At 37.6% G+C, this 24413-nt stretch overlaps 1 protein-coding gene across 2 annotated transcripts; it reads left to right on the plus strand.

The window, feature by feature from the left end:
- Positions 1-5229: 5229 nt before the first annotated feature.
- On the plus strand, positions 5230-23923 carry thrap3a (thyroid hormone receptor associated protein 3a). Of its 2 annotated transcripts, XM_015044706.1 has the most exons (11): positions 5230-5512; positions 12222-12350; positions 15957-16835; positions 17047-17724; positions 18589-18761; positions 19289-19400; positions 19711-19795; positions 21937-22094; positions 22191-22374; positions 23271-23414; positions 23517-23923. In XM_015044706.1, the coding sequence occupies exons 2-11, from the start codon at positions 12235-12237 to the stop codon at positions 23706-23708; spliced, it is 2721 nt and encodes a 906-aa protein (XP_014900192.1). In that variant the 5' UTR covers positions 5230-5512; positions 12222-12234; the 3' UTR covers positions 23709-23923. The 2 variants fall into 2 exon arrangements, with proteins under 2 accessions (XP_014900192.1, XP_014900193.1); XM_015044707.1 differs by lacking the exons at positions 5230-5512; positions 12222-12350 and adding an exon at positions 13686-13789.
- The last annotated feature ends 490 nt before the right edge of the window (positions 23924-24413 follow it).

Genomic DNA, 24413 nt, shown 5'->3' on the forward strand with positions numbered 1-24413 from the left:
CCCTTCTTTAATGGACCTTTTAACCTAAAACAAGCATTTGTGAAAATGTATTTTGCAGGTGACGGAAGTTGATTTACAGGTTTTGCAGTACATGCAGACTGAGGTACAACTGAGTTTGGAACTAATGTGGGATTTGACACGGATTCATCCTGTTGTGCAATTCTGAACTAGGCCCCGTATTTTCAATAGCTGTGATATTATATGCACCATACAAAAGGAACCATATGGTAGTCCAATTTATGGGATATTCTGATATCCTAAATAAATAGCAGCAAATATACAAGATGTTTTTTTGTTGTTTTTTTGTTGTTTTTTTTACTGAATTTAATAAAATCACAACCATATGGGTTTCATCAGGTAATACTGCATTGCAAAAACACAAAAAGTATATTTGGTTTAGTTTTTAAGTTTTTAGTGCCAATATTTTAGACACTTGAAATGAGACCAAACTAACAACCAACTTTTTAGCAAGATATAGGAACTTGTTTTAAGTTAATAATTCCTTAACGTTGATAAAAAAATAAAAAGCTAAAACACGCTACTGCATCTTGCTAAAAAGTTACTCTTGAGTTAGCTTTGTCTTATTGCCACGTGTACCAAGTTATTTACACTTGAAACCAGTCAAAATACTTGGTCAGATTTTGTGTTTTTGCAGTGTGTGAAAAACTTGCAAAGAATAGTTTGTCACAGTGATTTTCCTTAGTCAATATATATCATGTTCAATGAAAAGCTCCCAAAATTAAATAAACACACATAGGTAAAGCAAAAATCTTTTGTGTTGCCTTAAAAAGTGTATCAGTAACACATTACTGTTGATCTTCCACAGTCCTTCACCTCAGGGGATTTAAAGTGCAGTTATTAGAACCAGTGTTGAAGGTCTGTGTGTTCAGGCATGCTAGCAATGAGACAGATAGCTCAACAGGTGGGGAGGTTATAAAAGTGGGGGCACTCTGAACTCTTTTATCCAGGCACAGAGGGAGAAAGTGGTGTCAAAGGGATTACCCAAAATAGCCCAGCCGGTGTCTTGACAACAGCGATATGATGCAGAGTTACGTGAGAGATGGATGGGAAGAAGGCAAAAGGCATGTTCCAAAGCAGAACCGTCCCATGTCAGGCTTTCAGCAGACATTAACAAGGGGTTGCATGAAAGGAATATGCTTAGTTTCAATGCAGAGACATTTAAATGTTTTGGGTATATGCAGGACCTTTTGAAAGTATAGATATTCCTTTAACTTTTAGTCACATTACAACTACAATGTGCAAAATATTATTTCAAAGATATTTTATATGATAGACACAAAGTAAAGCATACTAGCAAAAAAAAACAAAAAGTACATGGCTTACATTTTTCTTAACTAAATCTGAAAAGTGTGATGTGCAGCATATGTTTGTTTTCCTGGGTGTGTGATTCAATTACAGTATAAATATAGCTGTTAGAAAACATTTAAGAGAAACAACAACGACAGCTGTTAAAAGCATTGTTGGATATTAAGGTACTTCTAAGACTTTTTGACCCACACACAAAATATAAATGCGTTGTTGAACAAATGTATTGATCCGGTGGTTGGAGAATGAATAGAAATGGATTCCACACTTTTCAGATTTTGAAACTCATTTGTAATGGGACAAAAACTAAAAAATAAAGTTTGAAGTATATCTGAGACAGGCTGGTGGTCATTAGTAATAACAGATGTTTTTCAGAGGTGGTTTACTTTTGGGGGGTGGGGGGCACAGTGTTAAACAGTTTAATTGTTTCACTGCTGCATTGAAAACTGACATGGAATGTTTCCCTTTTTTAATATTTAGTAAAACAAAATGATCTTATGGGATGCCCAATGGTTAAACATAAGCGAATTAAGCTCTTATCCAAAAAAGAACACCAGGAACATGCATGAAATGTTCATCATTTCTGTAGTTCTCACTTTTGCTTCATTATCCAACACAAAATGACAAATACTCATTGTGTTTTACTTCAGCTTGTTTGATATGTGCACAAACAAAGCAGGTGGGTAGTATGTGAAGTATATCTTATTGAAATATGTTGTCATTAAACTATTTAACTACTGGCATTATCCTTTTGAAAATGATGATAAGCCAGATTTCAAATATTGTATTCAAATATTATAACATCACATAAGGTCTAACTAATGCTCAGCTTCACCTCTTTTCTCATCTTTTACATTTTTGGACAACTCTGGTGTTTTGTTTTTTTTTTCATTAGTTTCCTAGAAGTACTACTGTACACTTTTGTGCTGAACAGGAAGCAGCTGGGAGTTAAAAGCGTAACTCTTCTAATATTCATAATTTCCAATATACACTACTGCAGCTCGTATGTTACCGATTTATGTTGAGTTGTTTCCTTAAACTTCAGGGGGAAAGCAACATTTATGACAGTTACTAAAAGGAAAAACTGAGGGCACTATGAGTTTAATCAGTCATTTATGTTGCTATGTATTTTTACAACCATTAAAGTGTTTACAGTATTCTATCAAAATAATCACAAACATTGGCCTGATTAATTTTTGGTTCAAATAAAGATAAAATGTAATAACCATAGACAGGAACTACAGTTTTTTTTATTGTTCTTTCAAATCTAGTAAAGTTGTTGTTCAGTATGTAATATTTCAATATGCAAATCTGAATGGAGAAAGTCTGGTTAATTTGGCAATTATGAATGTGGTTTTGATCTCCAGGTTTTCATTAACTAGTCGTAGGAAAAGTACTTTACACAATATAAACATCACACAGCAACCAGTCATGAAACAAGCAATTACATTTTGGCAAATGCCATTATCAAAAACATCAAAAATAACCATCATAAATTATACACCAAATATAATGATATTTGAGTTATTATGAATTTAAGGTATCTCTAAACAGGTGGCGGGCTAGCTTTGATTTAAAGGAGCTCAATGTTTCGGCCGTTTTGCAGTTTTCTGAAAGTTTGTTTCAGATTAGAGGAGCATACAAAACGAAATGCTGCTTCTCCATGTTTAGTTCTGGTTCTGGGGAAGCAGACCAGACTAAAACCAGAAGATCTGAGAGGTCTGGAAAGTGGATACAACAACTACAGGTCTTAAATGTAATTTGGTGGTAAGCCATTTAGTGATTTATGAAATAACAGAAGTTCTCTGAGCCTGTGTAGGGACCTTAGAACTGCGATTTGTTTATCTGTTTAGCTGGAAAACGTTAGCCAGTACAGTTGTATACTCTGTAATATAACACCACTGTCTGTCCTCTAACTGAAAAAAATTCTTTCTAATTTCTTTCAGTATTTTTTTCCCAGGAAGATTAACTTCCTCGGAAAGTTAATCCCAGGACATATATCTTGTCAAATGTCAACCTCTACGCAAAGGCCATGAAAGAAACTGATTTCCATTGCAAATGCTCACTAGACAGAGGAAACTGAAACTCTTTCACCTGCCTTTTGTGTAGGAAAAAAACTGTCCAGCTTGGCCATTCAAATAAGTTTGCTATATTCTATCTACTGTTCACGTCACATCTAAGCAGAAAAGGGAATAGTCTTTCCTAAATAATTATAAACGGGTAAAACATATTGTAATGGTCCTACAAAAATAGAAGAACATGCATAAGCTGCATGGAAGTTAACAGCCAGACCATGAAGCGACAATGGCTAATGGTCAGTTCTCTCCAGTCAATCTTTCTGCGTGTTAAATAATTAGCTTCAGCTGTTTTCGCCATGTTTGAACCAAAATAAGGAGAGAGTTTATGACTCCAGATACATGTCAATTTTGTCTCAGTATTTTAAGCTTCATTTTATAAATTGAAATTTTTGCTGTGTGAACATTAGTTTCTGTGGCAGTGCTGGAATTTAGCTTTCCAAACAGAATCTCATTGCCCTTTGACAGTTTTTACAGTTATTTTCATTCTGGTCATTTATTTTCAAGAATGACAGAATTGTAGAAAGTATAATGGAAGACGCATTTGAAAACTATACAACATGTAGACATTTTCAATGATAATTCATTTTTGTCAAAAGTTCAGAAATCTTTGTTGCAAATTTTACAACATTCCAGTAAAATTAATGGTTTGGTGCTTCAACTTATAGTAGTTTCTCCATTCAGCTGCTTATGAAGCAAAGGGCCACAACTACATGCAACCAGCAGTGTGGCTCTGGGTACCTCCTTTAGCTGGGCTCACATCAGCTCAGCTTCTGTTCTTACTAATTTTACTGCATCTCTGCATGGTGTTACTTCTGTGGTACTGTTGAAATGTTAAAGGAGCCCAGATTGCTAACTGCAGTCTTGAACCCTCTGCCTTGTCGGGTCTTCTGTCTCATCTTTCTCTTGATGACACTCTACAGTTTATAGTTTACTGTCCAGTCAAGCACAATGATACCATGGTTATGAACCATGGAATTGGTACTACTGGCAGTGTAGACAGGTGCTAAGTCCAACTGGAAAAGGAAATAAGCATGCAGAGCTCTCAGATTTCTTAGTAGACCTATTTTGGATTTAATAAAACTCAGAGGACAAAGATGGAGAGGCTACCCAAAATCATAGCTGTTTATAGCAACATTACAATACCTATCTCTAGCATCTTAATTTTTTGGCTTTCCGCCTCAATCTTAAATGCAGAATTTGCGTTCCTATTTTTAATGAAAACATACAATCTGATCAGTTCAGGGTGTACTCCACCTCTTGCCCAATGACCTCTTGACCGCCTTTCTCCATACCGGTATATAAAACGAATGGATGGAACAGTCATTGTATATTTATTTAAAAGTATTTTATGGTTTTATTGAAGCGCTGACTCAATGCAGTGACTGACTGACTCCCTCACTCACTCAATTTTCAAACAAATGTATGGGGATACAACATTATGCACACCCTGCTTATTTAACAGCCTTACCATGTGAAGTGTCTCGGTGACTTATGGACACTGTAAAGTCACCAGCTTTCTCTATTGTGATAGTCATAGCATGACTTCTTTGTATTCAGAATCATTTTTCATATCAGTCTTATTTAATATTCATCTGGGAACCTGAGTTTTGGGTCTTCAACAGCTGTCACACAGAACGATAAAAATGAACCTAAGTAAAAGCTTGAGGCATTTCAAGTGTGTAATAAACCTATTTATTCAGTCTCTCTTTTCATATTGAATTGCCTACACTCTTTCAGTGGTTTTCTGAGTTACTTTTGTTGTCTTATTTAAAAGGACTGATCTATTGCGAGCTCGTGGCTTACGCTCGTGCACGCTGTGCTGTCTGCGCCACGCCAGTGAAAGGCGGTCAGACGTAGGGAGAGCGCGGGTAAGGCGGAAGGAAACACGAACCTACGAGCAGCAAGGAGCTGTCACTGTCACACCCCCTTTTTTCTTTGAGCACCGCAGACCTCAGCCGAGTCAGACACACTGAGAAGTTGGTTTCAGGAGCACAAACTCGCCCAGAGACAGAAAGAAACTGGCTTTTCACACATTTCCACCAGTCTACCATTTCCACCACGAGGACTGAATGTGAGGCGGCGAGTGCAGACCGATAAAACGCCGACCGGTACGTGGTATTTTCTTTTCATTCCTTAACGAAAGTGAAAATATTATGTATTATTAAATAATAGGCTTTACTTTTAAAAAAATGGATATCGCGTTATATTTTTATTATTCGTGCAAGGGAGTCACTTGATGCATTTTTGTCAGTTTATTTTTGATGTTAGATTTTTGGGACAACTGAAACAACAAAATGTTGAATCTACCAAAGCAGAGTGTGTTCATTTAAGTACACGTTATGACAAGGTGTTGTGGCAATAATTAGCCTCCCTGGACACCAAAGAAGAATTTTTGAGGCATTTTTTAACCATTTATAGGTTTTGGCATGCCCCCTAATACGATTCATTCAGCAGTTTCCACAGCTTGATCACTTGAGGATGCAGTTGAGAGCTTCAAGAAAATGGGCTGTTTATTTTAACAAGTTACACGGCTGCTGTTCTTGGTGGTTAGCCCAGTGAAGAATGTTGTGATTACAGGCTTCAATAAGTTTTTCCTCCCCCTTCAGTGAACAGCTTAAATCCTTAACCAAGCCAGCCAAAAAGTGCATAAAATGCTCATCTTGGGTTTCCCCGTGTCCAGGCTGGACACGGGGAGGAAAACATTTGAAAGCTTTACTCATCCTTAGGCAGCAGGATATGGTCTTGAGGTTGATCCTCTTTGGTAAACATCATCTGCACAAAAAGTACACACAGAGGCACTATAGAAGGGTGTGCCTGGCTCATTGAAAAGGCACAACTCATTTAAGTCCCCCCCCCCCAAGTATGTACTTTGGAAGCACATATGTAATATTTCAGCTTGAAAGGGAAACTGGTAGGAGTATTACTACTATGGTATTCACCATATTTGTGCTATTCTTTAACAATGTACCAGTGAATTCATTGGAGGTTGGAATTTTTTTCTTGAGCAACATATTGGATTTTAGCAAGATGTTGCAATTTTGATACCATCCTTAAATAGAAAACTACAAATTGGTATCAGTCAGTAAAAGGCTCTCTTGCCATTTTTGAAAAAATACATGCATGCTTTTTCTCCTCTTTTATGTGTTGTCTTTGATTAAAAAAATAAAATAAAATTAACCAAAGACCTCAGAGAGAACTTTATATTAGTATCTTGTAGGAAATGACTGATGCAAACAGCTATTTTAGAGAACATAATTACATCCCCTTTTCTTTTTTTAAATTTATAGTTGCAGGCCTTTCTTAACAGAACAGGTTATCTACTGTGTGGTGAAAGAATTTGGTTAAATGCTCCAATTATCCCTCTCCTAAACAACCGCAAACAACTATGATGTGTATCTGGCATTAAGCAAAGACACCAGGCCACATGAAAGCAAACAACTGAGTGTGCCTTAGAAACATATAGAAGTCATAAATTTGACAGACTGTTCCTCGCAGACCAAAATAGATTGGACCTTCAGCCGATGAGCTCCACCTTCTGTGCAGAAGAGGTCTGCAAATGTGGTGCTGACAGACAGCTTAGGGGTATGTCAGTGTAAGAATGCCTCTGTTACACTCACAAGAGCTTTAAAAAAACTATGTAGCAGCAGGTAACTCTTGATTATTGTCATAAAAGTGAAAATAGATTGTAAAAGATCCGCTTGTCTCACTGCAATCTGAATGTTGCTGAGGAAAAGAAAGATTCTGACTTCTTTTTTTTTCCTTTTTTTCTTTGAGTGACACTCCTGTTGATCTCCCAGTTGTCTATCTTGAAGCTACTGTAACTCCCTGAAGAAAAGAGGATGTCAGCTGTTCTCAGAATATCATTAATTTCCAGCCAAGGGAATGATATTGTGCCACATCCAATACTGCCAGTGGCTTTGTTATTTATTAACAGCTCCAGCATGTACTGAGGTGTCTTCAGGGAATACAAAGAGAGTCTGCTACATTTCAACAGCTAAACATTGTGCCAGTGACAGTTGCTGTGGCTTTTCTGAAATAGCGGGCAGGGTGTCTCAGGAGCACATATAGATAGCAAATGTGATTCCAGCTGCCACTTTGGCATCCTGGTCTTAATGATAGGTCGGCTGATTGAGAGGAGCGTTTCTCCTCAAACGCTCTGTGAGGCCTATCGGGTTGCAGTGTCATTGTTGATCAGAGCTGTTTTTGCCCTTACACGAAATCAACAGCTGATGGGGATTACACAGCTGTTCTTGTCTTCTCTGAGGGGAGTCCTAATTAACTGTGTGAATATGTGTTAGTGTATCTTGCAGAAAACAGCTCTGTTTGACTTTGCTTCAGATATGACATCCCTGATTGCTCATTGCTTAACTAGCCACTCTGTGTTTTAGACCTGCTTTTCTAGTTTCACACCTTGTTCCTGTGAAGTTATTTGTTCCTGTTTTGCATTTGCATGTGGCTGTATCTTCCTTCTATGTTTTTTTTTTACAGTATTAATGATATATTTAGAAAGAAAAAAAAAAACACCTGATTAAGAACTTGACAGTCAAATTCCACTTGTGCTTTTTCTTCAGAGAAACAAATGATACTGGGAAAGGGACAGCATTATGATACGATCTGGGTTTGGATATGGGAAAAAATATGTCCTTAAATTAAAAAAATGATACTCAGTGAATGCTTCCCGGCATATAATACAAATAACTTAAGTAATTCTATGTCAGTGTGCTTATTGGTGTCTGAAAATAAAGTGTTGAGTGATGAAAGACCCAAGCTCTCCACAGCCTAAAATCTCAGTGACCAGGCTCCCGACCACACAGGGAGGTGCACCAAGGCTGCTGCTGCTGCCTGATGTCAATGGAGCAGTCAGACTGAAACACCGACTGACAGTCTTGAAACATGTTACTAATGCTTCAATTTGCATGAAGAAGTTGATCAAGCTTCCACACAATTAAATAGAGTTGACAAGTGAGAAAATGGTTATGTTAGTTTATAAAAGTTGTACAAGTGGATTAGTTTGCTTATGGTACCTGAAAGAAATTCAAAAGCTTCTACAGCTCTGTTCTATGCTGACTGTTAGTACGCAGATCAGTTTAAGAATCAGATTTAGCTCTTGAGTTTCAGCAGTCAATACAGTCTCTTTTTAATTGTGAACTTTGGAAAATAAAGTGAAAATATATCCAAGTTATCAGGGGAAACCCAAATTTGTAAGAACAATAATTATGACCATGACTTGTATTGCAGTTTGTAATCTGTCTAACATGAAATTGGCCTTGACTTCAGTTAAATAGCAGCAGCAACTTGACATTGTGTTTATTATTATTATTATTATTATTATTATTATTATTATTATTGCTTGGACTCTGGTTCTATCCTTCCTAAAGGGACTTGATCAGTACCCAGAGGTAAAACCTGGGATTTTATCTTTACATCCCTATAAAAATACTTCAGCCAGCCAACACACTGGATGATTTACTGCAGTTTAAAAGTGATGCTTCACAGAGTCTAAAATGTTGATGAGTTTGGACAAGGAATATTTTTAAAAGTTTTTTTTTCAATTAACAAAATTGCAGCAGTTTCATAATCCTTCTCCTTGCCTCACCTGGTTAGCACCTCCATCAACCGGCTTCCATCTCTAATCACACCACATTATGTGCATCCTAACATGCCTGCTAGCTTGCTGCTTCTTCAGTACTTGGACATGCAGTTCCTGTAGCCTAAATGATCTTGTATTTAATATAAGAGAGACAAATTTCCTGAAGATATAACTGAGTTTCTCAGGTAGAACATAAATTATTTGCAATGAACTAGTAAGATTTATACTGGACCTAATTAGTGTATGTTGTTTTTACAAGAGGGGATTGTAGTGATGTTGCACAATATATCTATCCATAGTGCAGTGAAAACAAACCCACAGTCGTACAGTTTTCTTGTGCTTTAATATTTTGTAGCATTTAAAATGTTTCACACCAAAAATATTTTAAATTCAGATTAAGATCCCATTAAAAATATCATCCATTGGCAACTTCTTAGACAAGAATCACCGCAAGCAAAAAAAAGCACAATTGCCCCTTTCACATTTACCAAAACACATCTTTATCACTCTTCAAATAATTTTGAAAAATAAATTGGTTTGTTAAAAGACAAACTGAAAACTTTTAGAAGTTGTGTCCCACTTCGCATCGGGGGTAAAGTAAATTTCAGAAAAAGTTTATAAAGCCAACAGTCAAATCTGGTGGTGGTATTGTGATTCTCACCAGTTCATTTGCTTCATAACCTCGATGAATTTGCATGAATTCTCTTCCTCTGAATCAAACATGAAGAATAATTTCCTCATCTGTTTGTGACCATAACCAAAACCAAATTTAGGTTATGCTGCTAGACATATGATCCAAAACGCACTAGCAAGTCCATTTCTAAATGCCTGGACTTGCCTGGTGAAAGGATGGACATACATTTGTTAAACAGGTCATTCAAGCTTTGACATTCTTCACTCTGGCTGAATTAGAGACATTCTTCAAAGAAGAGTGCAGCAACATGTTTCTAGATTGATAAACAATTGGTAGTGATAGTAATGTTTAATAACAGATGACATATCTAAAGGTGCCACAACCAGTTAAAATGCTTTTTCCGCATAAGGTCTGGTATCCTTTTTTTTTCTATTGACCAATTAATCATTTGAAAATTGGATTCCCTATTTATTCATGTTTATCTAATGTTGAAATTGGTTTGATTTGCATATGATTCTGTAGTGTGAAGAAATACTTGGTTCTGAATGGCACAAAATAAGATATTGTTGAATTGTTTCATTACATTTTCCAAACGCATGGCAAGGCTCAGTCTGACAGAATTAAAGATGTACAGATAAATAAATGTGACGTTTCCCTTAGACTCTAAAGTGTTTCATAATCTAGGACAGGGCAGATTGTTCATGTCTATTTGTTTATGAGAGCACTTTTTGATTGGTGGCATATAAATGGTATAAAAAGGGGTGAAAGCAAAGGGTGAAATTGCATAAAACAGACTAAATGATGATGACCCTCCTAAAACAATTATATGCACAGGAGTACATAAAAGATAAAATGCTGATGTACCTCTTTGTCAGATAGAAATGCATAAATTAGGAAATTCGCCATTCATAATGCAAAGGGCCACATCTGACCGCTTGTCTTGAATTCTGCAGTTGGCTAAAGAAATGGTCTGTTGAGGCTCTTCTGCAGGAAATTGCTCTTCTAGAGCCAAAAACAACAAACCTCAACGTACAACAGGAGTGGAAAGTTCACTGAGCACGAGCTGGAGGCAGGAGACAACAGAACAATTTCAGTTCTTTACCTAAGTAGTAACAAGAATGCACAGCAGGACCACCATGCAATTGTGTGTGATGTGCTTAAATTCCCTGTCACGTGTATTCTGCAATATCCTCCCTCCAAAATCCCTGAAGATGGCTCTAATAAGAAGAGATCAATTATTTGATCCCTGGCTTGCATGTACTCTCAATTGTTCCTAACATAAAATGCCCCATGGACATTGGCAAGAAATACAAAGCCGTACTGTACTAAAGTACGGTTTTGGGGTCATAAAGGGAAGCTACAAGATAAAACGTTGCAGTTAAAAGTTTGTACAGACCTGTTTGCTTAGATCATGCAAGTTCAGGAAAACTGCTCTCTGGTATCTAAATAACAGATTATTAACGTACAGGAAACCACTTGGCATTACCAAATAATTCTTGTCCACTGGTGTGATGAAGGGACTGTTAAACATTTACCTGTGACCTTGTCAGACATGAGTTTAACAGTAAAGCTTTAACCTAATCTGATGAGCTAAACAAACCACCAGATTAGCCCTTTTCATCCTCATTCTGTAAACTGTCTCTTTGACATTTAAAATGTACAGGAATTTTCATTACTTCCTTTCATACATCTGTGCAAAACGGCTTACCACATCTGTAAACATTTACCTTTCACTGCTGAAGAACTAAACTGGTTATTTGCACTTAAATGTACTTATTTTTAATAGCATTCCTGCTGGTATTTGCACATCTCTGTTGAATACTCTTTTTATTTTAATAAATTGTAAGTAGTCTGGTGTTTTTAATGCACAAATACACATTATGTACTTAAAAAGATGATCCTACTCAGTTTATTGTTCCTTGGATCTGTGTATGTTATTTCTCATAATTGCACTGTTTTTTTATGTTGTAAATTTGTACAGTGCATTTTTCTCAATTTTGTTTATATATTTTAATGCTTTTTTTTTTTTTTTTGGTGTGAACCTACATGTCTTGATGTGGTGTCACTTTGCAGCTGTTACACCAGAATCTTCCCACTGTGGGACACAAAGATATATTTCTATTATTTTATACTTTTGAAGCAGTATTTTAGAAATGGGAAATTTACAGTGTCAATGCAAGTGGGCAGGCTAGAGAGATCTAATTCACATATATAAACATTAAATGAATGTAAATGATGCAAAATCCATGCAGCATGTTGTCCAAGTTTTGTAGACTAATAATGTAAGGAGTCAGATGACTGACAGGAGACAGCCCTCTATGCAAATGATCAGCAACTAAATAAAACCGCCTCTGTTCGATCTGCTCAACATACTGCCTTCTTCCTTTATCACAGCTGCTCAACATGGACTTCAGATCATGCTTTTTACATGCAACCTGGATGATTGGAAGCTTTGTTTAAGGAACTTAATCTTCAGAAATGCTTTATTTTCTTTTTGCTGCAACTTCAGATGTGAAGAGGCCTTTTTAATTAACTTTACAGATATTTTATTTAATGAGTGTCCTGATTTCCCCACCATCCTTCTGTGTGACAGCTTGAGCACAGCGATGTCCAGGTCGACAAGATCCATGTCGAGATCTCGTAGCCGTTCGAGGTCCCGATCAAGGTCCCGTTCGTCATCCCAGTCCAGAAGTCGTTCCCGGTCCAGGAAGCACCGGTACAGGTATGAAAGGTCACTCTTGTGTTTGTGGTGAAGGTCATATGCTTTTTTTTTTTTTTTTCGTGATTGTTGAATGTGCTGGCACGCTATTGACTTTAACATATTAAGACCTGGTGAAGAACAACAGTTACATTTAAATACATGAACAAAGAATGCACTGATTTAACTGTAATTTTAAGAAAAAGAATCACAAGAAGGCAAATTTCCTGATGCCTTCTTTACCTTTTATGTGCTTAAAGTTTTATATTCTGTTGCATTTTATGTAATGATGGCAAAATTATTTGAATTAGTAGCTTTTCTTGTTATCCGTTTATTGAATTTCTTTCATGCAAGACCCGACTTTCTTAGAGTATTTTCAGAGCACGACTCCAATCAGAGCAAGAGGAAATTAATGTTTAAGATGGAGTCTAGCTGCTGATAGAAGACCTTAGTCAGGCCCAGCTGCACTGGCATGACTTTGAAAATCATCTGGAAGTTACTGAAACTGATGGAATAATCTCAATATTTGTCAAAGCTTTAAATTTAAAAGCCAGTGTTTGTCTGTGCTCCCCGAGCAGAGAAAGCAGTAAAGCCCAGTCATGAGGGTGAGCTGTGTGTGCCTGGAAGAAGCTGTGAACCTTCACTGATGCATTTGCTGTTTCTGGCAGAATGACTGTGGCACTGCAATAAAAAGGCAGGGTTGCTAATTTCCTGGAAGCGCCACAGCTTGTATTAAAATTAGCCTAAAGAAGAGACATGGAAGGAATCTCATGCTTTATTCTACCTCAAACCACCGTAACATATGTGCAAATAAGCTTTAACAAACAGGAACTGAAAATGGATGGATGAATTTATATATTTACAGAGTTAAGTCTAATACATATGTAAACAAACATTCTTTCGGAATATCTTTGCATATGTATAAACTGTGTATTTCCATTAAAACGCGGAGACATTTTTCTCGCATTGTTTTACTGCATATATTCCACAAGTCAACCTAAAAAAAACAAAAAAAAAAACACAGATTCAAAAAAACATCTAAACTAGAAGGTTTTGTGTGGAAAAGAAAATGTGTGCTGGAAATATTTTCACAAGCTGTGAAAGTTGGCAAAAGGCTCTCAACTATGAACTCTTACCTCTAATAATTTTATATACTAAACACCATCACTTCAGTCAGCGACCAAGTAAGGGGGTCACTAACTTGAAGCATTAAGATCCAGAAAACGTCTTTCTTAATAACATTTTAAAACTTGAGGAGTCTGTGAGTGGCACACATAGAGTCAAACAAGGATTCAAGTAGTTTTTTTTTTCTTTTTTTTTTTTCTGCCTTTATACGGTCCATGTGACTCTGCTTGTGCTCCACCACAGCTGTCCAGAGTATCTGTAGCTTGTAAAGTGTGCAGTACTGCTCAGAGTGCTGCCGTCTCTCTTTCGCTCTCTATTGCAATGACAAAACATGCAAGGTGAGTTATATGCTTTTACAGATTATATGGATTCAGAATGTATTTGCATGTTCTGTGGATCTGTTTTCCCTATCCATTTTGACATTGTGCTCTACTGTACCTTGCATGCACGTTTATTTGGACTTAGATGAATTTCAGTAAGGTTTTACTTATAACCCTTTTAGCATTGAATACTTGGCTGTCACTTCCAACTCTAGCAGCATAAAAAGGTTACAAAACAATTCTGCTGATTAAATCTCTGAGTCGCTCAAGAAAACTGCCGTCTAAAATGTGCAACTTTCGTAGTCTAAAAGATATAGCTAGAAAGTTGTGGATATAGAGTAAAACAGTTGTTTCATCTCAAGAAAGCATATTTTTGCATGAAATGATTGCTTTAGGATATCAAGAAAGGTATAGAAACATAACTCCAAGACTGTGGTAAAGCCTCAGGTTTGTGTGCTGCACATTTGGAAATGCAGCAGAGCCCCCTTGTGGACATGCCAGGTTTGGCAGAGGAATTCTGGCTCTCTCTCTTATTGGACCCTCTCTCAACATGAAAACACAGATGTTACGTACCAACATATGTTTTGTCACTTTTAGCTGACACACAGCACGTAGACACAACAAATTTTAAGCACATCCTGCAGTTTAAGGTTTTAGGAAAGGTGTTTATGTTTTCATGCCAACGATAAACATCTTGAGCCTGTTAAAGCTGCTATTTGACTGGTTTTACTCATTTTATGTCAAAGCTGTTGTTCTTAAGAGTACAGATGTGTTGGTCAGCAGTGTCCAATTTATAAAAATAAAGCCCTGCATAATTTGTTAATTTGGATTTCTGTAAGAACTATAAATAAAAAGTATCTATTTTTCCACTCTTCAGGCAAACGTAAACTTTACCTACCTTAAGAATGGAATGTTTATGGTAAAATAAAAACGATTTCTGAAAAACACCCCAACATGTCAGAGCTGCAACACGTCTGTTTGCATCACACCCAGGTCTTGGTAGAGAGGAATTCAGAAAGATAAAACCTCACTAACCAGATATCCTTTTTATGATAATAACTGTTAGGAACTGGTGCTCTGTCAATAATCTGAATTTACAGATCTTAGCTGACTCTTTGCACACTCAAAAATGTGATGCCCATTACATAAGATCATTCAGTTACATTACAGGTGACTGTCGTTCAATAAGAAGAGGGTTTTGCAATCTGAGCCGCTGGGAAGGCTCTTAACCACAAGTTGATTACCAATCCACATATCAGTGTATAAATGTGTGGATGTTTGTGAGTGGTCCTTGTAGAGCACTTTGAGCGGTCAGTAATGACTAGAAAAGCTCTATAGATAGACCTTAGATTAGATGGGTTGTTAATTAGTCAGGCCATCAAAGCCTGCAGCCTGCATATTCTCTTCTGCTAAATAGGAGAATATGCCTATTTTTTGCAGCACTGCAAAAGATGCCATCTTCGAAACAAGTTCAAAAATACAGAAAACAATAAATTCAATGTTATAAGAAAAAAAAATGCCAATGGAACCAGTACTTTTTATTGCTATTCAATAATTATTGACCCAAAATAAGCTGCTATCTTGCTGACAGTTTTTTTCATATTTCATGTGTACCAAGATAAATACTTGATAATATTTAGCATTTTTGGAGTGTTGCTTACCAGTTTTGGCTTAGCAATGGCATTTCCTTAATAAGATTGATTTGTTGCACCCCATTCGTTTCAGCACCATGACTGTTAATTTTGGGACAGAAGAATTTTCAAAATATGTATTTTGTGTAGGTTGTGGAAAAGTACAGTTTTTTTTCTTTTTCTTTTTCATCCATCTGATCAGGAGCGCATAGCAATATGTAGGGTATGGGCAGTGCTATGCTAATTTATGATACACATAACTTTTGCCAATTGAGCTTGTCAACTCATATGGCAATTTACATGACAATAAAACTTGGGAACAGCATGACAGAAATTCTTGTTTTTTAAAGAGTGCTGGTTCATTCCGATCAACAGAGCAGCTGTTTTTCTTAACAACTGTTATAATTGGACCCAAATCTATCTGGGAAAATACTCCCAGCATACCCATCTGTCCGATATGTTTAGTCAAAGAGTTCAAAATCGTTATTATGAGTTTCTATTTATAGCTTTTTTAAAATTACCACATGCTGTCTTTTCTCTATGCTTCTTCATAGCTCTAGGTCTCGGTCAAGATCTCATTCTCCATTTCACAACCGGGAGAAGAAATATCCAAGGGCGTACCAGAACAGCAGAGAGTTCAGAGGGTATCACCGTGGCTTTCGGAGGCCCTACAATTTTAGGGGTCGAGGAAGGGGCCACTTTAACCGTGGACGCTACCACCGTGGGGGTGGTGGCTACAACAACAATAACTTTCGTCCGAACTGGAAAAATTTCAAGCAGTACCCTCAAAAACAGCAGCATTATCAACAGCAGCAGCAACAGCAGTTTAATCATTCAAGAGGGCGATCACACAATGTGCAAAAACGCTCAGGAAGTCCCCCTCAGGGTCACACTCAACAATCTGACAGATCGTCCTCTCCCTTGTCCAGACACTCGCATCATTCTTCTTCCTCGTCACACTCCTCCTCTCCGAAACGCAGGGCGGCCTCGCTGCTGAATAATCAAAACACCAAAGATGTCAAGGAGAAGCATCTGGCTTCCAAGGAAGTCCAAAAAGGAGGAGGGGGAGATGACGAGCCACTGGAGCATGTTGGGTTATTGGCAGGAGATGCTAGAGAAGGTGCAGGCGGTGGGAAAGCTGAGAGGACCTGGCACAGCCTGTCAGACTGCAGTAGTCCAAAGAAAAGCAGTCCCCTTGTCAACACTGAAGCTAATGTTGGCCAAAGCAACCAAACTGTTAATCAGCCAAGTCCCATCAAAATCACAAGTGACACCAGGAATGGCTCTCCTATGATGGAGGTGGCATCAGGTTCCTCCTCAGTCAGAAAGGCCTCTAATGAAGGTCTCAATCCCATGCTTCCCAGCTTTGACTTCTTCAGCACTGAGGAATACCTGGATGGAGATAAAACGGCCCTCTCCATTGCTTTTAAGAAGTAAGGCTTATCTTTAAGTTTTCTGCGTAATCTCACAAATTTATTTTGTTCCGTCTTCAAACTTGCAACAGATTGCATCAATGTTTGATGAGGTTTAAGCATTCACATGTTTCATTTAACCTGGTTTTGTTCCATAGATCAAATACATACTTTTCTACTAATTTAATTGAGTTTTTCTTTCATGCAACTTTTTATCTCTTCTATTCCGTAGGTTTTTGGAGGAGCACACCAAAAAAGCTAAATCTGCTTGGGAAAATGGCAAAATCAAAGAAGCCAGTGATGCAGATAATGAAAAAGGAAAATCGAATGGGAAAGCTTCAGTAGTTACCTCTGACACTTTCCCAAAACAACGCAAGGAGGACACTGACAGGGAAATGTCACTGAGAAACTTTTTGAAGGCCTCCCCATTTTTGTCTGCTGAGTTGGAAGACGAGGATGATGAGATGATAATCAGGCCACCTTTAAAGTCACTCCAGAAAGAGTGGCAAAATGGAGATGAGGCTTCAAAGCCAAAGAGCAAGGCCTCTCATTCAGCCCAAAAACTCTTCAAAAAGTGGCAAAATCCAGCTTGTGCACAGTTTGGGCAAACAGAGGTCGATGCCATGGTAAGGGAGATGTATCTCAGTGGAAAACTGGATAAATCAGAAGCCTCTGCTGCACTTGGTAAAAGGGAGTCAGCAGGAGATTTCAAGGACCTGTCTTCAGAAATAAGCTTTAACATAAGGAAGACAGCCAAATCTCCCTCTTTTCAGTGTCCTGAAACACCACTGAGGCAAAATTCTGACAGAGAGTTGTTTATGGTCAGAGGAGAAGACAAGCCTCTTATGTTAAGAAAACAGGAACCAAAGTGCAATGTAAGAATGGATTTTCTAAGAGATGACACTATAAGGTGAGTGTCCATAAACAGGTTCAAGTATTATGTGTTTGACTGATGAATATTTATGCTCTCTGAACAACTGGTCTCTTTGCCATGGTTTGAAATTTAAATGGTTTCAGTCAGAGACGTGAACTGCAGGTAAGCCAGTTCGGTAAAAGGGTTGTGGTTGTTGTAGTTGTTGTAACTATCTCATGCAAATAAATTGTGTAGGCCTAACATTATGACCTCTGGCAGGGGAAGTGAAAATGACTGTCTCCTCGTGGCACCTATTACTGAGTGGCAATTAGTGAACACTTTGTTGCCAACTCGATGTGTCAAAAGTAGGAAAAAATGGAAATGGATATGGTTTTGAATGGGTGTTCCAAGGGTCAAATTGTGAAGGCTAGATGATCGGATCAGAGCAGTGCAAAAAGTGCAGCTCTTGTGCTGTTCCTGGTCTGCAGTGGACTTAAAGGATCTGCTATTAATATATTGATGTCAGGCCACGTTCAGGGATTTAGTAGAGCCCATACCCTAATGAGTCACGAGTGTTTTAGCAACAGCCTGGGAACTAGCTCATGGTTTGGTAGATGGTCATAATGTTATGAATAATTACTAAATATAAGAAAGACTTTTAATAAATATACTTATGCATATCGCGAAAGTGATGGCATTCTGAAAGGTCAGTATTCTTTGGGGAGTTTTTTTGTACACAGTAACTTCACAAACCTCTATAATCATAATCATTTGAAATTAAACATTGAAAATGTTTTCATTTGCATTTTGAATTACTTATAGATTTCTTTTTTGTATTTAAGTTTTACTCACAGTTCCTGTACAGAAAGGCTGCCTTGTCGTAGAGAACAGCACTGATTGACTGCGCTGTTGTCATTTCAGCTCTTCAGATATTTTAGCTGAAGAGAGGCAGTTGTCTCAGGACTTGGTGCAGTCATCGAAAAAGCATCAGGAGTTTCGCTCCATCTTTCAACACGTTCAGGCTACTCAGTCACAGAGAAGCCCATCTGAGCTGTTTGCTCAGCACATTGTCACCATTGTTCACCACATCAAGGGTGAGTCACATGTCTGCTCTATGTTTTATCCCAGTTTCTCCAACTGGTACGAATTTTGAAGTAATAAAAATAGATGGGCTCTGTTTCTTTCAGAATTTTACTTGAGTCATTGAAGTTCAGAACATGATGAAGCAGCAATGAGATCAGAATAATGTAGCATACTTAAAAGGAACATAAAACAACAGCAATGGTCTTTGTTGAGAAATCTACTTAGGAAACTTCTCTGGACACACAGTACAAGCTGCATTACCCATCACAACTTTATAAACCCATACAGCCATAATGGATTGGGTTGAAAGGCATGTAATTGGAGTCTATGTGATTGGACATAGACTCCAATGAATTGGGTTTATTTTGATTGAACTTTCTTGTCAATCAAGAAATCAAGAAAGTTGATTGACAAGAAATCAACTTTCTTGATTTCTTGTCAATCAAGAAATCATTGACAAGAATGAACTGGCACTGTATGAGAAGTGAATTGAAATAAATATCCATAGCCTCTTCTGTTTGAACCTTTACCCTCTCAGCCCAGCACTTTCCGTCTTCTGGCATGACTCTAAACGAGCGATTCACCTTGTACCAAAGGCAAGCAGCAGAGAAGGAAATGATGAAGCCAAGAAAAAGCCCAGAGATACACAGGTAGAGTCGCCTATTGAGTGACCCTCTCACCTTCAGTGTGCTGTGGCTTCACGTCCTCTTTTAACAGCTGTCAGGTATTTCTTTCACCTTTCCTATCTGATAATCAACAGACTTTCATGGATTTTTTTTTCTTTTTTTGTTCTCATATTTGGTGGAGGTCAGTTTTGTTTTCTGACGGTTCTTTTTCTCTTTATTTCACTTTATGTTGCTTTCTTGGTCCAGCATAACTCGCTGTTTATTTGGTGGCTATTCAAGTGTCGACCACATGCAATCTTGTTTTTTTGGCCTTAACTGTGATTCTTTCCCACAGGCGGATTGATGTTTCACCAAGTGCTTTTAAGAAACACCCTCAGCTTTTCGAGGCGATGAAAAGCTCAGAGGATGGGACTTACAAGGTGACTGAACACTTTGCTGTATGACATTTGTTGGAAAAACTGCAGCAGACAAGCGAGCAAGCCAGATGCCTTTAGACTGCACCCTCCTAAAGCCCCTGGCTTTCCATGAGGGGAGATGGTCAAAGTCTAAAAAAAATGAAAAAAAGGCACTTTGGCCTTTTTGTTTGTTGTATCACCTCACATGGTGATTTGTTTGTATTGTGGTCACAAGCTTGACTGAGGCTAATAAAGCAATATGGTCAGGAATGGAAGTGCCAAAGCCTGTCCAAGGGACTCTTAAGAAATGTCTTTGTAAGTATACTCTAAAAAATAATGAAAAAAATATTAACAATAACAAAAGATAAACTAAAATAACCAGCATTACAGTGTATTGCAAAAGTACTCATATCCTTTCACCTTCTCCACAATTTTTCACATTGTAACTTCAAACCTTCAATGCATTTTATTTGTTTTTTATGTGAATGACCAAAACAAAGTAGTGCATAATTGTGAAGTGGAATGAAAATGATATAGGAATTGTTTTTCTTTTTACAAGTACAAATGTGAAAATGTTTCATGCATTTATCTGTCCTGCTAAGCATGTAGCATTTAGATGCAATTACAGCTGCTGGTTTTTGGGATATATCTTTAACAACTTTGCACACCCAGAGATTTTAGATTTTCTGTCTAAACATCAATTGATCCTGCAACGGATTTTAAATTAGATTAAGGTCTAGACCTCTCTTATAAAACTAATATGTTTTTGGATTAACCATATCATCCTGGCTCTGGCTTTGTTTTAGCGTTATTGTAGGTTACCTACTCAAGACTTTGCAGATTAACTGGTTTTCCTTAAAGATTCCCCTGCATATAGCTACATAAATCTCTCCAACAATACCAGCTTCCCTGCTCCTGCTGTAGAAAAGGCACTTCAACAGCATGATGCTGCCACCCTTATATCTTAGGAATATAAGGATAAAGGTTCCTGAATACAGATGTACGCTACACTTTTCAGCTTACTATTTGTGAAAGCAGGTTTTAAAGCATGTGCCATTTTTCTTTCCACTTCCATTTTGTGTTCATTTGTGTTTGGTCACAATAAAATACACTGTAGTTTGTAGTTGTAACTATTGCAAAGTACTGTAAGCACTTAATGTAACTGCACTTGGTTCCACACATGATTGATCACAGTTTCCTTTTCCATGTGCTCTGACACATCGAGTCAGCTTGCAAATGGGAAATGCAAACATTGCTAGGGTAAACACGAACTATTATAGTTGGAAAAAACAAATTGAACAGGTTTTGTATGAGTTGTGCATTTACACTGTGTGATTTTCTAAAGCTTGCGTAAACATCTAGAGTATTGTGTGGTCTTTATTTAATTGGATCAAATAGGTTGAATTGGCATAAAGTGTACAGTGTTTTCTTGGAATTATTTATATTGGATTAAACAGAACCACAGAGTCCGACTTATTGTGAATAAATTGGGTCAAACTTAATCACTACTATGTTGAACAGAGTTGTATTTATTTGGATTCATGCTTAATTCCGCCAAATGACTTATGAAACACTGCGGAACCAGTCATTGAAATTTAAATCCCACATTCCATACAAGCATTGTTGTCAGTTCATTGTATTAGTATAACAACCGAATTTAAATAAAGTGAAGTTTGTTTGAAACAGGAAATTTACCAGACAGTTTGCTCTGAAAGCCCTTTGAATGTGGCAATCAACATCAAGAAGCACAGTGAAACGTGAAAGGCGAGTGAAGTGTGGAGGATATACTGGTGCTGTTTGATGGCTCAAAATTCATAAAACCATAAAAAACTTTGACTAGAAACAAGTTGATTTGAAAAGGTAATGGACTGTGTATCGGAGACAAATCTTGACCCTTTTCCAGCTCATTTCCACAATATATTGAAAATGCTAAGTCAAAAGCTGTTAAAATACTCCTACTGATTGGACTCAGCACTTGTTGGTAGTTTCATTCTGAAGCGGCTTGGTCTTATTCAGGTTATCCGTGTGTGAATGATGTATTCCTGCCTCCCCCTTTTCCTCACCATTTAGTGCACAACCCATTGACTGACAACAGAAAGACAACAATTATCTTGCTAATCCAAAGTCTGTCCACGACGTTCTGTTCTCTGTTTTGATTTGCCCAGGACGGTGGGGAAAAACTGAAGGGTGACCCGATGGATCTTCGTTTGGACATAGAGCGTCGTAAAAAATATTCCATGCATGACAGAGTTACAGGAAATTCCCAAGATTTTGGTCAAGAGAAATCAGAGGAAAATTGCTCAAAATACCACAAGATGTCAAAGTATGTGCAGCTACCTTGTATTTTAGATTTGTTGCTTAATTCGGGTCATGTAGATGACAATTCATGAATTTGTGGATGTTTTACTTCTTTCTGCAGAAAAAGTGTCAGGAAACGGTCTCGCTCCAGCTCATCCTCCTCTTCCTCATCCTCCAATTGTCAGAATGATGAAGAATTAATGCATGGGAATTTAGAGTCTAAAGATGAAATCTTTAGCAAGGCATGGCTTGGACAGAGGGAACCACCGGGAACAATGGAAGGAGCACGAGCGCAAGAAGAATTTGTGAGTTTATTTAGCAGCATGGCTTCAATTATTCCCTCAATAACAACCATTTCATGTCTTTGTAAATCAAAGAACAACTCAACAACAGGTTATGGTTTTTGATGTCAGATTGACTGGTTTAAGCCCTGCTGGTCTCCAGGAATTTTCATGCATAGCAATCTCTTTAGGTTACAGGAAATGGTATAGGAAAGAGACAATATCATGGTTGCATGGATGAAAATGTATTGCTGATTTCAAGAGTTCAACTGATTCTAGAGAAGAAGGCAATAAAAGTTCCACTAGCCACTTGTACCAACCAAGGTATGCTGCAAAACGCAATAGCAGAAGAATAACTCAACCATTGCAACTCCTGGCAGCTAACAGCAGGAAATAGAACTCCAATTTTCATAGGCTCACAAAAAACAGACAGTAACAGAATTCACATTGCTTTCTCAAAGATGCGACAATTGGTGTATGATCGAAATTTATAGTAAATAACATGAAAGTATGTTATTCACGAAGCATGGTGGTGAAGGTATAATACTATGGGAGGATATTGTCTTGGTACATTTCGGGAATCATTCAAATGCAAATCAATCTTGTTATGGCTGGAGTCTAACCATCTTCTGAAGACAGCAGGATAATCCACACCACAAGCCTCAAATTATCTTAAAATGGTTTCGTTTATATTCATAAATCGGTATATTTTGCTCCCACAGCCTCCATGGTAACCAGATTTAAAGATGTCAATACCAAAAAACAAGTGGAAAAACTCAAGAGTCTACACCAGTCACATTATTAAGATTATAATTGGAAAGGCTCAACTGGGATTAACAAGGTGTACCTATTGAACTGGCTAGTGGGTGGGTGTTCCTCAGCATTTGCCCAGAATTCATCTTTTTTTTTGTTAACTCCAGAAAATCCAAATCCAAAGAAGAAACTGGAACAAAGGCAGCCATCAGGGAAACAGCTCGCACAGCGACCAAGTGAACATGGCAGTAAACACAAAAAATGAAGACTGGAACTCAAAGTTCAGTGACAAAAGCAAAACATACTTTATGGTAAGGATTCCTCTGTTTCTAAAGTTCATTCCTCCAGTTTCTTCGCTATTTTCACCACTCATATCTCTTCGTAACATCTTCTTTGCTTCCTAACTTTTGTAGCATGACGAGAGAGGCAATGAAGCTACGTCGGTAGAAAACCAAGAGCAAGGTCGGGGAGCCATTCCTCCTGGAAGGACACGATTCATCATCCGCAAACCAACTGGCAATGCTTGTACAATTAGTGCAAGATGGGCTGTTAATAATGAGACAGATCAGGACCACAAAATGGAAGAAGTCAATGGACAGACTTGAGCGATAGAGAAATGAGTAGAAGACGAATAATCAATCATGTGGAATCCATATATGCATCAGCTAGAATGGATTAATTGATGCTGATTAAAATATTTTAAGACAGCAGGATACTCTCCTTTCACTATACATTTAATATCTCCTATTTTAGGTTGCACTATGTGACTATTAGCAGAACTGTTTAAGAAGGTTTCTTATAACCATTACATTTAAATTTCAATTTTTTTGAGTTCTTCCATGCATTTTGCAACATTTAATTTCTCATTCAGGCCAATGAAATCTTCATTGCTTTTTTTATTGCTTGCACAATTTAATCAAATAAGTCTTTGTAAAAATAGAAGTGCTGTATTTTCTGCACTATAATGAATGAATCTCAATGAATCTCCTATTTTAAAACTTTCTTTCATATATAAGGCGCACCGCATTATAAGGCGCGTAGAATAGACGCTACAGTTAGGGTTGCGCCCGTCCCTTTGTTCCGTACTCTACAAATGTGGATGTGTAATAATAAAGAGGTCCCCGAGTACTTTATATAGTAGGCTGCCCCAGTCATTGTTTCACTCACGGTGTTGGTGTTGCGATATTGTGCCCAACTGCTTTCTGGGTAACACAGACCAACCGACACGCTGCCGCCGCAGTCTCTGTCTCTCTTACCCTAATTTCAAGGCGCTAATTTACAATGTCAAATTTCTAGATCGGAAGAGCACA

The sequence above is a fragment of the Poecilia latipinna genome, unplaced genomic scaffold, assembly GCF_001443285.1.
Source record: "Poecilia latipinna isolate Pla-1442-1.1 unplaced genomic scaffold, P_latipinna-1.0 Scaffold688, whole genome shotgun sequence".
Lineage (NCBI taxonomy): Eukaryota > Metazoa > Chordata > Actinopteri > Cyprinodontiformes > Poeciliidae > Poecilia > Poecilia latipinna.